Source organism: Lepus europaeus, chromosome 2 (genome assembly GCF_033115175.1).
Source record: "Lepus europaeus isolate LE1 chromosome 2, mLepTim1.pri, whole genome shotgun sequence".
NCBI lineage: Eukaryota > Metazoa > Chordata > Mammalia > Lagomorpha > Leporidae > Lepus > Lepus europaeus.
In genome coordinates, this window is record NC_084828.1 from 19015557 (window position 1) to 19033349 (window position 17793).

The window sequence follows — 17793 nt, forward strand, 5'->3', positions numbered from 1 at the left end:
ATAATAATCTTTACAACAAATTGTTGCAGATTTCCTAGCATCCTTTATTACCTTAAAAGACTGGAAACCCAGGAGCATAGACACATAAGAGCTGGAAGAGACCTTCAGAAACCACACTGATTGAGTTTTCAGTCTTACAAATATAGGCATATTTGTATTTCTTCTTTGCTCCCCTGAAATTGATCTGTTTCTAAAACTAGTCATTACATTGAATATAAAAGAATTTTTTTAATTCATTTGTTTATTTGAAAGGCAGAGTTACAATAAAGAGAGAAAGAGAGAGAGAGAGAGAGATCTTTTATCTGCTGGTTCACCCTCCAAATGGCCACAAGTGCTGGAGCTGGGATGGTCTGAATCCAGGGACCAGGAATTTCTTCTGGGTCTCTCACATGAGTGGCAGGGACCCAAGCACTTGGACCATCCTCCTCTGCTTTCCCAGGTGCATTAGCAGGAAGCTTGATCAGAAGTGGAACAGCAGGGCTGGAACTGGTACCCCTATGGGATGCTAGCATTGCATGTGTTGGCTTTACCCACTCTACCACAATGCTGGCCCCCCAAAGAAATTCTTGATCATAATAATTTCCCATAAAATTATTCCATGATGTATAGTTTAAACTATATTAAGGTATTAATATAGTTTAATATTAAGCTATATTAAGATATTCGGTGGTAACTTTTTTCCCAGTTCTACAAAGTTTATGCATTAATATTTTCATAATTTGTTCATGCATTGGTCATCGTAAACTTTGATTATGCATCAAAACAGATTTATCAATTCAATTTGTTTCATACAAAAAATTCAGATACCTAGTTCTTCAATATTGTGTAGCCAAAATCTGTCATTAACTCATTTTGACTGCTTTAATGGTGAACTGGCAATACATTAGCTGCTTTCTACTATTTAAATTTCCTTTTCCCAGGGTAGGAGTTTGGCTTAACAGCTAAGGTGCTGCTTGGGTCACCTGCATCCCATATCAGAGTGCCAAGTCCTGGCTGTGCTCCTGATTCCAGTTTCCTGCTAATGTAGACCCTGAGAGGCAGCAGTGATGGTTCAAATGGGTGGATCCCTGCCACCCCTGTGGAAATGTGGAAACCTGATTGCAGATACCAGCTCCTCTCTTTAATCTGAGCCAGCTCCCACTGTTACAGGCGTTTGGGGAGTGAAATAACAGATAAGCTCTCTCACAAACATACACACACACACACAAACGCATATTTTATCTTTCAGATATGAATAAATAAAACTTTTAAAACATTTCTGTTCCTAAAAGCAATCAAGGTCCAAACTGTTTTAAAGTTTTTCTCAATAAAAAATGTGTTCTTTGCGAGTGAAAATAACATCCTAGTACTGTAGAAACTTAAAATCAATATTGAGACTCACTATGATAGGCTTTTCTTTTATCAGTAATAAAATTGTAACTTTATGTTTAGGTCCATATAATTGAAGGATGCTAAAGTCTTGAAATTAATCTTTACTTGATTATTTTCCTAACTATATTGATCAAACCAATATTTAACAAAGATCCTCTTGAGTAGAATCTTAATTCTCCACTGTTAATATTACCCTACTGTTTCATTTTCTTTTTCTCAGTTTTATGAAAATGAAATAGCATTAATATTTAATTTCAAAATCACACATTACACATTCCAAAAGCTTGAGTTAAACCTTGAATCACTAATTGAATGGACTTAGTTGCTAAAACAGCAAATACTTACTGTTAAATGGTACAATTTTTTTTTGCTGTGCAAATATTAGGTCAACTAATTACAATGCTGTGCACAATTTTGTTCCTCATTGAAATAATTTTGAAATGATTCTATGGTTGTGGAATTTATGATTTTACTTTCTGTGCAGTAAATATCCTTTCACCATTGTCTTAATTTTTGAAAAATGTGTCTATGTTTAAAGATGTCTCTACTCTGATTTTTTAAAAATTTTACAACAAATATACTTATCTGTTACATTTTGGATTCTATTCCAAAGCACTGAGCACAGAAAATAACTGAGGACATACTTTAAGTGTAAATAGGTCGTATACATTTGCCTGATTTAAAAAAAAAATCTGAGTATATTGAATAAACAAATTCAGTTACCAAATTCTTTAGATAGAGAATTTTCATGATTAAACTCTAGGCTTTCTCACTTTTGAATATGTTGACTTGATTAGTCCGTCTTTTGTTTTAACCAAAAAACATTATTTTATTTTATCGGCAGTCTGTAGTGACAAAAGTAATGTCAAAATAATGAAACACAAATTAAACATTGCTCTCACTAATGATCTTTTAAAGATTTATTTATGTGAAAGGCAGAGTGACAGAGAGGGAGGGGCAGACAGAAAGAGAAGGAGAGAAAGAGAGCTAGTATATGTGCATATGTGTGTGAGAGGGAGAGATAAAAAGAGACAGAGAGAGACAAAGTCAGAGAAGGAATCTTCCATCTACTGGTTCACTCTCCAAATGACTGCTACAGCCAGGGCTGGGTAAGGCTGAAACTAGGAGCCAGGAGTCTTTCTGTGCCTCCCATGTGGGCTGCAGGAACCCAAGTACTTTGCTCATCCTGTAATGCCTTCCCAGGTGAATTAGCAGGGAGCTGGATCAGAAGCAGAGTAACCAGGATTAGAATTCATGCTCTGATAGGTGAAGCAGTGTAGCAAGCTGCAACTTAACCCAAGGCACCACAATACCTGCCCACACTAACAAAGTAGTCATAGGATTGGAGAATATTTTAGACGGGTGAACTGAGCTCAAGAAGTGGTATCAATTGACCATAAGGGAGAAGCAAAAAATAAAAATAAAAAAACACTCTTATAATATAATAACATCTTGCAGTAGCATGGTTTTCCACAAGGTAGAAAACCCTAGTATGTGTACATGATCCCTAAAGCTACCTCTTTATAAAAGCAACAAAGTAACTGCTGTTTTAAAATGGATACTGTCTTAAAAGTACATTATCTTGACATTCCACTTATATGTAATATCATATCCCCACTCCATATTCCCCACCTCCAGAAATGTTGGAGACCTGAGGTCCTAGAGCAAAATTAAATTCAGAGCATTTGATTTATTTTTAAAATTATTAGCCATAAGTAGCTGGACTTTTGTAGCACTCGACCACTGCCAAATTTAAACTCATTAATACTGAGTGTTTCTTGATTTGGTTCCAACAAGAACTGTGCATCAGTTAGGTATGGCTGAAAAGTCAGAGTGCACCCTCGAAAGTAACTGTATAGGCAGATTTCTGATTCCAAAAAAGAAAAGCGATGTCTTGGAAGATTCCCCACTCCGACCCTGCTACCCTGGCCAAGATCCTTGGAGACAGTTTATACAAGTTAGCTCTAGGCAACTTGGCTGGGAGTGTGATCCTTGAAAACAAAGGTAAGCAATGGTGGATAAACTGTGCAGGGAAAGCAGATTGTTGCATTTCCTTTCTCAAACATTTAATAACCTTGAGAAGAGAACAGATAGCTGTGTCTGCTGTAGCCACGTCCACAACGTTCGGTGATGACTAAGGCCACCATCTGCGTAGACACAGCATGAGAGCACCTGCAACCTCAGCTGCTGGAGAGAATCAATAGACAGTTTTGAAAAGTTAATATGTAGCATTTTGAAAGAGCTTATCTTATAACCATTTATTGAACACAGGTCTTTGATATGAAATGCTGTTGGAAAACACAGTTACCTGAATCCTTTCTCTCTCTCTTTTTTAAATGTTTTGGGTTTTATTATTATTATTATTTGACAGGTAGAGTTATAGACAGTGAGAGAGACAGACAGAAAGGTCTTCCTTCCATTGGTTCACTCCCCAAATGGCCGCTATGGCCGGCGCTGTGCCGATCCAAAACCAGGAGCCAGGTGCTTCTTCCTGGTCTCCCATGTGGGTGCAGGGCCCAAGCACTTGGGCCATCCTCCTCTGCCCTCCCGGGCCACAGCAGAGAGCAGGATTGGAAGAGGAGCAACCAGGACTAGAACCCGGTGCCCATATGGGATGCCAGGGCCGCAGGCGGAGGATTAACCCGGTGAGCCACGGCACCGGCCTCATCCTGAATCCTTTCTTACCTGTAGACTGCAACACTAGCACCAAGTGCTAAACAACTAGTCTCTTAGATGGAATTATAAAATTCAAAGTCTTTTATAGCTGTATCTTAGTTTTTATAATAAAAATATTAAGAGAGTGTGCAAATGAGACACATATTTTAAGATTCTGGTCGACTGTGTTTTTCAAAACCTTTGCTTCATCTTATATCATGGAAAATTTTTAGTCTAATTTCCTTGTCATTACATCTGCTCAACAGTGTACATCATGCACCTAAGAGCTTCACAATCAGACCCCTTCAATTATTTTTGGTCAAAAATTGTCTGTTCCTTTGCCAGTGTCCTTATTTACTTATCTATCACTGGGCCCAAAATGACTCATCAAAGAGTAGGCAAATGCACCAGTATCTCTCTTAACAGTAGAAATTCAAGTAAAGACCCAAGAGGCCGGCGCCACGGCTCACTTGGCTAATCCTCCACCTGTGGCTCCAGCACCCAGGTTCTAGTCCCAGTCAGGGTGCCGGATTCTGTCCCAGTTGCTCCTCTTCCAGTCCAACTCTCTGCTGTGGCCCGGGAGTGCAGTGGAGGATGGCCCAAGTCCTTGGGCCCTGCACACGCATGGGAGAGCAGGAGGAAGTACCTGGCTCCTGGCTTCGGACCGGCCGCAACCCGCTCACAGTAGCAGCCACTTAGGGGGTGATCCAATGGCAAAAGGAAGACCTTTCTCTCTGTCTCTCTCTCTCACTGTCCACTCTGCCTGTCCCAAAAAAAAAAAAAAAGACCTAAAAGAAGGGGTACAAAGGCAGGGACATGGAGATAGGAAGCAAAAGGGGAGATCAGATGTTGTTATGCTGCTTTGATTAAGTTTAGTAAGGAGCATTCATTGATTTCTCTAAGGCCATGGATATTTGGGCCAATGCTTAAGTGTATTTCTTGTGTATGGACAAGGAGGAGTAGACTGAAATAACTACAGTGCTATGAATAAGAAAGAAAAATGAAAGGATTAAGGATAGTAACCATAATCCATTAATTTCCATTCATTAATCCTTAACCAATAATTTCCATTAATCATGAATTAAAAAGACAATTAGTGATGGAGGTAAGAATGAAAAAAAGAGAGAGAGAATTTTCCGTTCTATTTCCTGGAGACCTGGTATACTTTCCATCACCACTGGTAAACTTCAGGGGCCGTGGAAAGACTGCCAGATTCTTTGTTCATCTCAAATCACCACATTTCCTTTTAAGCATTTTACTTTATTTTAAACACTTTGCTTAACATGGATGGTAAAAACAAAGATGTACTATTCTACCTTTTAAAAAAATACACTGTCCTATTACATATACAAAATGGTAAAGCCAATGAAAGAAAGGGAGAAAGAGGAAACTTAGCGATTTGTGGAACAGACCAGACAAAATGTTGGCAGAGAAGGCCAGGTAGAATTTCAGACCAGGATAAACTAGAATACGTGTGAGGTAGCTATGAAGATGTGGTTGAGAGTAAGTGCATAGCAAGCAAAGAAAAGTAAGCTGTAGTTTGGGTCCCTTTACAGATCAATATAAAAGATGCCAAAAGGTTGATCAGTTTCCTCTGTCACTCCTCCCTCAAACTGTACACATGTTTAAAAATGGAGCATGCATATCCATTCCACTATTACTTAGATTTTCAGTATTTTGCACTGTGAGACAGAATCAGGCTGATATTGATTTGTTCACGCTGCTGTTCCCTGGCACGAGTCGGAGCCTGCCATTTGCTAGAGATGTCTGTGTAAATGGACATAATTCAACGGAAATTGAAATGGATAGACTGTATGTTTCAGGGTAAAGAGAAATTGATGCAGCAACACATTCTTCTACTGAGAACAGTAGGATAACAAACTGATGGCAATTCTGAAATAAATCACTTTATTTTAAGCAAGAAAATCCTGCCCTCTAAGGGGAAAAATATGGAACTGGTAACATCTTATTTTTCATAGCAAAACCATTGTGTATTTATTTTTTTAAAAAAGGTATATTTCTGGATTAAGCTTTGTAAAGGGATTCTACATCTTGAAGCCTCCCTGTTGTAAGCTGATTTCAGATTGTTTGTGTTACCCATCTCTTCTCATTCATCAGCAGTAACCGGTGAGGTATGGCGGCTGTGTGTAGCTGTGTGCCTTTAGTGAGGTCGTGGGTTACTTTGGCTGAAGATAAATGAAGTAGACCCAGGTCACATGCACCCTCACATGATAAAGACTTGCCAGCTAATATTTAGTTACCCAGTTCTTAAGGTCAGTGCTTTTCAGTAAAATTTTTCAAAAAATTCTTAAAGCAGCACTTTTGAATAATTGGAAAGCATTCTTGCTGACTCAGCGGTTTGTTGACAATCTTCTAAGTCAGCAGTCTGCTAAGCACTGCTTGATTTACACACCATGGTGCTCCTTTATATGTAGCAATGAAGATAAGTTGTCCCCGGAGTGCCTTATCTTACTCTGTCCTGTAAACAAAACCAACGGAGGTTTTACTATCATTCTTTCCTATTGACTTGATGTTGATGTTTTTCTTTTAGCTTGGTGTTTTTCTCCCCAAGTTCTCTTTGGCTGGAAGCTTATTTCTAATGCTTTTGCTGGCTTATGTTAAGAAGTTTTACCTCTTCAAATGCTTTGGCTCAGAAGTTAAATGGGAACTTTGCTTTTTATTCATTTTCATATAATGCATCCATCCTAGATCAACAAATTTTAAGGTATTCACTTTGAAGAAACTTGAATATAGTTATAAAAACATTTACAGTATAGTTAAAATGTGCTGAATATTCTATTTTCAGTGGAATTAAGGATTTGAATGTTACTTTTTTCTGTAAAATAATTGAAACACTTAAAAGTTTGATAAATATTTTGAGAATAGAACCAATTATCATTGTCTCATACTTTTTGGTCTTCTTAATTTCTTTGTTAGCTGATTTTACCTTTGTAGAATCATAATGAGAAGGGAAACATTTCAGAGGTCTTGAAAATAAATTAGGGAAAGATTAACTAACTTGGCCAAGAACACTCAGCCATCTAGGGTTGCATCAGGATTAGACTTTAGACCAGATGTTTCTACCATTAGGCACAAAAGTTCCCATTTAAGGAATCCTTACCCAAGCCTACCCTTCAGCAATATAAGACAACTATCCACATGCTAACTAGAAGCAATATGGTCTGCAATGAGGAAAACAGCCTCTGACTACAAAATCCTAACAGCTGTATGGCCTTGGGTAATTGATCTTTTATGTTCCTCAGTTTCCTTATCTGTAAAATAAATATAATAAATGAACCTGCTTCACAGGGATCTCATGAGGATTAAATAAACAAATACCTGAAAAGAACTAAGAATAGTGCAGAAATACAACAAATATTTGTCATTATTCTTATTGCTGTTATAGCCTGCATATAAATCCTAAAATCAAATTTAAAAAAAATATAGAAGCTGACTTGTAGTATTTATACATGTGTATATGATAAGAGAAAAATTTCTGGTAGCAACTCACTGGGTAAGGATTCTTTTTGGGGAGAGGATGCACATTTCAGCTTCTGAATTTTCATTGTCCCTATCTAAGGTTCTGTGGACTACTCCTGTTTGCCCTCACACTCCCATCTGTGATATAGTGAGACACCACTGTGGTTTTAGTAGATGCATTACCACACTCAACAAATGCCAATTGCATTAACTAACAGACACAATGGGAAAAAAAGAATATGAAGACTGTTCTGTTCCTAAATAGTCAAAAACTGTTGCTTTTCTTCTCTCATTGTTCCTTCATTCTGTGCATATTAACAACTTTCTATTGTCACTTTTATTGGTCTGGAAGAAATTATTTACTTAGACTATATGATTCTCTTTATTGGAAGATCTTAAGAGGTAGAGCCTAGTCATATTTTTGTATTACTTAAGTGTTATCTAATGTGGTTTTCTAGAACATTGTAAATGCCAAACAAATGCTTTTTGAGTGAGTGCAGAAATGAGTGGTGTAGCACCTCGGTTACTGTTTGTGAAATCAGTGAAAAGGAAGCTTGTGACAGGCACACAGGAAAGAAGTAGGTTGGAACTGGAGATTAAGGTATAGAGTGTCAAGGATAAATTCTATTTCTGAAAGTTATACAGCAATTTCCCTATTGTTATTATTAAGCTCACTATCTGATTTCCTCTAGGTCCATTCAAAATTTCTTTTAGTGCCCAGCATACTGTCTATTTTCACAAGTAATCATTACAAATTCATTTTATTTATTCATGCCACTGCTGGTCCCACCTCCACCACTACAGAGCTGGTAGAGATATCTATCACCCATGGGTAAAGGAAGGTTCTGGAGCAAGGAGGCACGAAGCCTCACCTCCTGAGGGGTCCCTTCTCCAGAACCTGATACTGCAGGTGTGTGGATGCATCATACATCAATACCAGCTGAATCATTTCATTTTTAGATTCATGATTTCATTGGCTTAAAATCTAAACCCCGAGCAGAGATCAATCTTTGTTGTTGTAGGAAACTGTTTGCTAGACGTACCACGAAAGCAGATCCTGGGCCCCGAAGAACTCCCAGGACAAACCTACGATGCCACTCAGCAATGCAACTTGACATTTGGGCCTGAGTACACCGTGTGTCCCGGCATGGACGTGTGTGCCCGCCTGTGGTGTGCGGTGGTGCGCCAGGGCCAGATGGTGTGCCTCACCAAGAAGCTGCCTGCCGTGGAGGGCACACCCTGTGGGAAAGGCAGGATCTGCTTGCAGGGCAAGTGTGTGGACAAGACCAAGAAGAAATATTACTCAGTAAGTGATTTTCTTGTCACCCAGATCCAAGTTGGGAAGTGAGCATTCCTGGGGCATGCATAGGCACTGTCATTAGCTTCATGAAATACAATACAATGATAATCTTATGTTGGTGCAAAAACTTTTTTTGAAATCATACATATCCTTTTCATAATGTGCATTTTCCATAAACTCTTTGAAGACTTCTTGTTTGCATAGATTTCAAAACCTTTTGCACCAAAATACATTTATCTTTTAGTTCTAGTTTCCATGATGTCTTATGAAGTAGCCTTATATGTCTTAATTAAAATATATTCCCCTTATAGATCCATTTACAACTTCACTTTGCCCCACAGTCACCATTCTGAGTAATCAAATATTGGAGAAAATGCAAATAACAGGGATTTCTACACAGCTTATACTCTTTTACAAATAACTACTATAACCTGAATTCTGTCTAATTGAGACCTCAAATATGGCCCTTAAAACTGTTTTTGTGAAATCTTGCTTTTGAATTTCTCTTGCTAAAGTTATCAGAATACATTTGTTTAATTTTTAAAATTTATTTATTTGAAAAGCAAAGAAGTGAGAGAGAGAGGGAGAGGGAGAGAGAAAGAGAGAGAGAATAAATATGAGAATCTCACATCTGCTGATTAACAAATTCTTGCAACAGCCAGCACTGGGCCAGGGTGAATCCATGAGACAGGAACTCAATCCAGGTCTCCATTCTCGACGTGGGGCCAGGGACCCAAGCACTTGAGCCATCATCTGCTGCCTCCCAGGATGATCATGAGCAAGAAGCTGGATTGAAAGTGGAGCTAGAACTCAAATTCAAATGCAAGCATTCTGGCATGGGATGCCCATCCCCCAAAAGAAGTCTTAACTGCTGAGCCAAATACCCACCCCAGAATACTTAACACTCCGCTAAATAATAGAAGAGCTGACGGTCTTCATACATAATTAGCTCCAAAATGATCAATTTGTCCCTCTGATAGCAAGTTAACATAATTGGAGGAGCTAGGGTAACTTATGGCTACCTCAGGGAAACAAGTCTACCAACCAACGCACAGCCCAATTTCAGGTCCACAAGTGTTAAGACCTTTGTGGTCTGAACAAAATGTGAGTTTACTCTCATGTGTGAGACTTGCAAGTTTCTGGAAGAGTGTTTCTATACGCTCTTTACCTGCTCTCCAATATCCCAGCCCTGGCTGTCAGGGCAGTTCTGTGTGTACTCCCTTGGCACAGCAGCTTGCAATATTCCACCGTTTGGAGTCCCACAGTGTCATCCTGCAGTGTGTCCAGAGGAACAGACCTGAGGTGTTCCCTGTGGTGTGTGTGTGCCTTAAGTATCTGTCACACCTAATTACTGAGCCAAATCCAGCTCAAATACATTTATGTATGGAGCAGAAGGCCTATTATAAACAGGATATGTGATATCAACAAAGGAACTGAAAAAATTTAGTGCTGGTGAGAGAGAAAGAGATGCAAACACAAAAAATGCCAGCCATCCTGCAAAACTTTCTTCCACATACATTATGTTAAAGGTCCAAGATCTTAGGGCAAGTACTTGGCACAGCAGTTAAGTTGTCACTTGGGAAGCCCACATCCCCTATCTGAGAGCCTAGGTTGGAGTTCTGGCTTTGTTCCTGATTCAAGCTTACAGGTAATGGTCCACTTGGGTCCTTGCCACCCACATGGGAAACCTGGATTGTGATCCCAGCCATGGCTTCCGCTTTGGCCTAGTTATTATGGGTATGTTGAGAATGAAACCAAAGCTAGGAGATATCTCTCTCTTTTCCCTCTTCTTTCCTCCCCCTCCTCTCCTGTCCTCTCTTCTCCTCTCCTGTTCCCCTAAACCCCATCTTTCTGCCTTTCAAATAAATTCAATAACTTTAAACATTTTTAAGATCTAAATGGACAGATATACCATGACCCAGAGATCATTAGCAGAGACATACACTATTAGAAGGCATAATGTCAAATGGCTCGGAGGTAATCTTGGCAGTTTGCTCAGTGCATACTTAGGACGATGCTTTCAGATCCACTTGTGCTGGGTGTGAGGCGTGTGAGAGAAGATGAATTGGTTAGAATTGGAAACATGCTGCAATTCCAGAGCACTGCCATGCTCAATCCTATAAAAATATAACTACAAGAGGGCACTTCAAAAATATCATGGGGAAAAATGAATTAAAAGATAAATTCATTTTGGTGCAAAAGATTTTGAAGTCCCTACATAGTTTTTCCATAATATGCATTTTTGTGAACTTTTTGAAGATCTCCTGTATGCATGGGTTTCAATACTTTCACAAAAATGCAAACTTACCATTTAATTCTATTTTCCATGAACTTTTTGAGATGTGCTCCTATCTGTCATGAGATTTCCATGCATCTTTGCAGGCAAGCGACTTCCAAAGGTACACACTGGAAGCTTTCCTCCTATCTGAGTTAAAAATGTCTTCTGTTTTCTATTACAGACATCAAGTCACGGAAACTGGGGGTCCTGGGGTCCCTGGGGCCAGTGTTCTCGCTCTTGTGGGGGAGGAGTACAGTTTGCCTATCGCCACTGCAATAATCCTGCACCCAGAAACAATGGCCGCTACTGCACAGGGAAGAGGGCCATCTACCGATCGTGCAGTGTCACGCCCTGCCCAGCCAATGGTATGTTGCTCCCAAGTGTCAATAACCAACATGTGCGCATATAAGTTTGTATTTTTTTTTTTTGACAGGCAGAGTGGATAGTGAGAGAGAGAGACAGAGAGAAAGGTCTACCTTTTTGTCATTGGTTCACCCTCCAACGGCCACTGCGGCCAGTGCATCGTGCTGATCCAAAGCCAGGAGCCAGGTGCTTCTCCTGGTCTCCCATGGGGTGCAGGGCCCAAGCAGTTGGGCCATCCTCCACTGCCTTCCCGGGCCATAGCAGAGAGCTGGCCTGAAAGAGGGGCAACCGGGATAGAATCCGGCGCCCCAACCGGAACTAGAACCCGGTGTGCCGGCGCCGCAAGGTGGAGGATTAGCCTGTTAAGCCACGGCGCCGGCCTATAAGTTTGTATTCTAGCAGTAATAAATAGAGGAGGCTGAAGAAATAGCATTAATCTTATAGTGCCCAATTCTGCCAATGTGCAAATCAATAACAAATATGTGAATGATTCTTAAATTGATTAAGTTATAATTTAGGTATTCAGGTGACAAAGGAAAATAGTCATCATTTTGAGCCCATGTATACATAAAATTCAATATGGGTGAATTAAGAGGCTCTACATTTTTTTGAAATGTTAGCATCTTCTCCTTAAAATTAACTATTTAAATGTCTAAATTTCAGAACAGATAAAGTAAGATTGTGATGTGTTTGGTCCTAGGTAAATCTTTTCGACATGAACAATGTGAAGCCAAAAATGGCTATCAATCTGATGCAAAAGGAGTGAAAACATTTGTGGAATGGGTTCCCAAATATGCAGGCGTCCTGCCAGCAGATGTGTGCAAACTGACCTGCAGAGCCAAGGGCACTGGCTACTACGTGGTCTTCTCTCCAAAGGTAAGTACACCCTACTGTCCACCAGCAGAAGGCATCCTCTGTGGAAATTATTTGGTAGAAAGAAGCCTGCAGACGCCATACACAAGCAGCCACTATATTTTGGGGTGGTTAGTATTTTGGAAGCTTTTTATTTTTACCTCTATAAATTCTATATTTTCAAACTTTATACAATGAATAAAAATTGTTTTATAAACAGAATACATAAATGTTTTAAAGGCTATTTTTGAAACGCATAACTAACTGTCAAAGAAGGTAAAATGTGACCTTACCTTCAAAACAGCCATGAAAATATCTAGAGTTGTCTAAGTGACTATAAAGCAAGAAAGCTTTCTCTTTTTCTGTCATTTACTTAAGGATCCCTTTATACATCATGAAGATGGGTTTCAAGATCATCATCTCGACCCAGACTTTTGAATAAATCTTCCACTTTTAAAATAAGTCAGTGTCCCTCTAGTTATATGCCACATACAAGGCAGATTCAAAATGTTCACAGAAAATGGAATTAGAATATAAGCTTTTTTCTTAAAGATTTATTTATTTTATTTGAAAGTCAGATTTCCAGAGAGAGAAGGAGAGGCAGAGAGAGAGAGAGAGAGAGAGGGGTCTTCTATCCGCTGGTTCACTCCCCAACTGGCCACAACGACCAGGGCTGCACCGATCTGAAGCCAGGAGCCTCCTTTGGGTCCCCCACACGGGTACAGGGGCCCAAGGACTTGGACCATCTTCTACCGCCTTCCCAGGCCATAGCAGAGAGCTGGATCAAAATTGGAACAGCCAGACTCAAACCGGCACCCATATGGGTTGCTGGCATTGCAGGCAGAGGCTTTACTCACTACGCCACAGTGCCAGCCCCAGAAGATAAGTTTATTTAGGTGCAAAAATATTTTAAATTTATTCATAGGAGTGTTCATCAAAAATTTGTGTGTAGTTATCCCTTGTCTTTTACAAGAGATATTTTGATATACTTTTAAAAATGTCTTTAAATATACTTCAGTTATTTTCTTGCTTTCAATATTATGCAATAATTTATATTAGTTAAAATATTATTGTTCTAGTTTTCAAACAGTTTCTACATTTAAAACTCTCCTAAAACTAGTATTCATATATTTATAACACGGTATTGAAAAAGAAGCTACTGCTCAGCTTATGCAACTTTTAAAATATTGTATCTTTCTATTAAAAATAATATATTTTCATTTGAATTATCACAGAGAAATAAAAATAAAAATATTAACTGGATATACCATCATCTGGGGAGCTGCTAACCTGTTGAAATATGTTCACTAATTTACATGCAAATATGCAGTCACTCACCTGCTCACACACATGTATGAAAAGCAGTTTTCATATATTCATGAGTATAAGATACGTATGCTTATTTATATGTCAGTGCAGATGAGGTGTATTGGAAAAGTTCAATAAAATGCATATTATAAAAAACTATGTAGAAGTTTCAAGAAGTTTTGTACCAAATTACCTTATCTTTTTATTCCAGTTTTCCACAAATTTTTGAAGTACATTTGTATAGTTCTGCAAAGATCACTTTGCAACTTTTATATATACTCATATGCCCAAACAATGAACAATTCATTTACATACTATTTTACAACTGGCTTTTTAACTATAATATATGCATATTCTTTTATTCATCCTCTGTTGAGTCTCTTCCAGCAAATATTTTTTCTGACTTCTCCACGCTCCTGTTTCTACTAATTGGCCCCTATTTCAGTATCTAACATGTCAACCTACAAATAGGGAATGCCTTCCAACCATGACATGGTTTTGAATGTCAGGTTTAGAATTTCAAATGCGTTACTCTAATACACTTCCACAACAAAGAAGGACCTTGGCTTGTTGAACCCACTTATATTCACTCCACACAGGTGATAATCAGAAATACTAAGTGAGAAGACTGCTTCTGTCAAGGTAGAAAGCCAAGATTTCTGCTGTGGGAACAAGTATGCAGATAGGAAGATGAGTACTTTGGATCTCCCAACACGCTGGGAATTAAGTAGTATGTAAATTAAGTTGAAGGGAGAAAGTGTGCAACCTAGACTCTCCCAGATCTTCTTTCTCCCAGTATGTCAAGGATTTTTCTGTTAGAGACCCCTGGAAACTATGCAGTTGCGGTTGTTTGCTTGTTTATTCGTCCATATCCTATCTATTTCACTCAAAAATCACAAATAGAATTGTTTAGTTTACCAAAGGAACTAACTATTGCCCACTGCTAATATGTGTGTCATGCTTCAGGTGACAGATGGAACTGAATGCAGGCCGTACAGTAATTCCGTCTGCGTGCGAGGGAGGTGTGTGCGCACCGGCTGTGATGGCATTATTGGCTCAAAGCTTCAGTATGACAAGTGTGGAGTATGTGGAGGAGACAACTCCAGTTGTACAAAGATTATTGGAACCTTCAATAAAAAAAGGTAATTGGTAGAACTCTTGCCCTTACATGACTCCAGCAGAACTTCATCGACTCTTACAAAATTGATAAAAGGGGGTTCATATTACATCGTAAGCTCTCTATAGGAGGATGTCTAACGTGATTCTGTTACACAGTATGAATATGAGACTGGAATGAGAGGAGATGAATCAGGAATGAGAGGAGATGAATACAGCTCTGGTTGGACACTTGTGGTGCCTTCAGGAGGAGATAAACTACAATGGCTGTGAGGGTCAAAGTCTTGCATAGTTAAAAAACTGAAAATAAAAAGTGGGTGGCATTCTGTTTTAGTGATATCTTGCAGATGTATGATTCCTGAAACACAGTTCATGAAAGAATGGCTGATTTATATCTTAACTAATTTTTTTAACAAGTGGATTCTCATTAGTATGTGTTGTTCTGGAGAAAACATTTCTCTTCGAGAAATTAATTGCAGTGGTGTGGGCAACAATCCTGTTTTATAGTGGACTACTCTGGTTTATGGCTATTCTATAGAGTAATATACACAGCCATGACTATCCTCTACTTCCTCTCATGGTCCTACATATGTGCTTTAAACATGTACATTTTTTAAGCTTCTGGCATAAAACATTGTGCTGTCAGCCAAAGGGCTGAGTTCTCTACAGAATCCCATAGAATACAGGGTTGTTTGTTTCCTTGGTACTATCATTGTCATGCTGAGTGGCACTGGGTGAGTGTAAGTACCATGTGGTGTGTAACTTGAGAGTAATATGCAAACCAAATTGATAATAAGGACTTATTTTTTTAAAAACCGCTTTATGTGTTATGTTAATAATAGAAATTTTATGTCATTAACATAAAAACTGGTCATGACATTTGATCTAATTTTTTTAAAAATCCAAAGCTAAAGAAATTATTCTGAGTTAAAATATGTATTACATCTTACTTGCTAATGCAAGTTATTCATTTCATTGTGTTGGACCATCTATGTCAAAAATCCTGCATCTCTCAATTACAACTTGCATTTTTAAACATTCCAAGTGCAAGTCACATTAGAGATGATCTATATCCAACCTTGTGCTTTACAAATTAGAAAACTGAGACTCTGCAGGTTTAGGCCTTTATAGGTGGTGCACAACTGATGAACGTCAGAGCAGGGCAGAGGCTGCTACCTAAGTCACAGGATGCACAGGACATTTTGTAAAAAGACAAAGGAAAAGAGGAAGGACAGGGAAGGAAGGAAGGAAGGGAGGAGAAAGAGAGGAAGGGGAAAGACTGAAAAAGAAAAAGAGAAAAAAATTCAGTAACCAGTTTAGGAATAAAATATAAAATAAAAGTACTATCTCATATATCATGTGCTATGTATTTTTTTTTCTACACAAAATTGTCAGTCACTTTTCAAAATGCTATGCCTAAGTTTGCTAACAAGTAACACCTGCATATTTGCTGTCACATGAAAAGAGGAAGAAATCTATGATAGCAACCAATGGTGTGCAATGTAAGCATTGCAAAATGACCAAGATTATGCAATGTGGGACAAATGACCTATTCAAGGATCTTGGGGCTGGAATATTTGCAACCAGCCTCTGATTGAGTAATTTGTTAGTCATATGACCCTTGAGGACTCATGTAGTATCTTTACCATGAGATTTCTCAAAGGTAGAATGGAAATAATAGTAATTATACTGTAGTTAATAAAATTGATTACGCAGGTTAAGCAAGGTAATACACATTTAAATAGTTTGCTAAGCTTACACCCATCACAGATTTGATCCTAAACTTAAATCACTCCTTCCTTAATTTTCCCCATCTCAGTAGATGGCATTCAGTCCTCTTACATAAGCCCAGTTCTTTCGTTACCATTCACCTCTCATTTGCTCTCACACCCCCATCCATACATCAAATTCTGCCAGTTTTATTTCCACTTTGTATCCAGAATCTGGTTGCCCTCACCACTGTGACCAGGACACTTCATCCAAGTGATTGTTAGTTCTTACTTGGACCAACGCAGCTCCTCCTCACTATCTCCCAGCCCCAAGCCCCTGTCAGTAGGTAAGGATAGCTAACACTTTATTTCTAATCAGGCCCTGTGCCCTCCAGTGGCTTCCATCTTGCTTAGAGTCAATGTCCAAGACTTTTTTGTAACCTAAGAGGTACAAGAGATTTTATTTGTCCCCTGCTCTGCTGTGTGTGTCTTCAGCATGTCCTTGTCACTTACTTTGCTTCACCCACACTGGACAGCCTGCCTCCTCTCAAACATGGCCCCTGGCAGGTGAATGCTGTGTCCTCTGCCTGGATCTCTTCCTTAATTAATAATCAGTGTCCGCCTTGGGTTTCTGTAGGTCCCTGCTAAGTGTCACTTCCACTGATGGTGACTACCCTAAAGAAATTGAAGGATGTCTCTCCCATCCCCACTAGTGCTCTCCATTTTTTACCCTGTTCTCTTTCTTCAGAATTCTGATCAGTCAATACAAACCACAGATTTGTTTTGGTGGGGAGAGGTAGAGATGTTACCACCCCCACTAAAGTTTTGCTTCCATGAGAGCATTATCAGTATGAAGAAGATATTCCTCCATGGCAGGCATGGTGCTTGGTCCTGTGCAGATAGCCCTGAACAAAGCAAGATTTCCCTGCCCTGCCAGCCATCCTTTATAGTATGAAGGCAATGGGATTCATTTATGATAGCCAGGGAGCCAATTACTGTCTCGAATTGAAATGCTACCATGCAGGGTATAAAGAAAGGGGATAAGAAATGCAATCATCTTTTACTAAGACGCTAGGAAATCAGAGCACCAGCCTCAGTTTTATTGATGCCTCGTGAAACTCATTTTGAAGACCCACTGCAATGCTGATGCCCTTACTGACTTCCATCCGTGTGAGACAGGCTGTAAGAATCAGCATTAAAATTGGAAAGTTCTCTTGCCCATTACCTTTCTTCTTTCTTTTCCTTACCCCTTCCTTCTTTCCTTGCTTCTTATCACTCAAGCTCTGCATGCAACCAGAACTTATTTTCATTTGACTGCTATAAAATCCGTCTGGCAAAGCAAAGATCTCATGCATCGGGGC

The 17793-nt window shown here is 39.1% G+C and overlaps 1 protein-coding gene across 1 annotated transcript in view; it reads left to right on the forward strand.

Moving 5' to 3' along the window:
- ADAMTS5 (ADAM metallopeptidase with thrombospondin type 1 motif 5) overlaps positions 1–17793 on the forward strand; it is a 53911-nt gene that overhangs the window by 26796 nt on the left and 9322 nt on the right. The window contains exons 4-7 of the mRNA XM_062206374.1: positions 8529–8812; positions 11266–11449; positions 12148–12323; positions 14574–14749. Coding sequence (XP_062062358.1) covers positions 8529–8812; positions 11266–11449; positions 12148–12323; positions 14574–14749 — 820 coding nt within the window. The remainder of the gene's footprint in view (positions 1–8528; positions 8813–11265; positions 11450–12147; positions 12324–14573; positions 14750–17793) is intronic.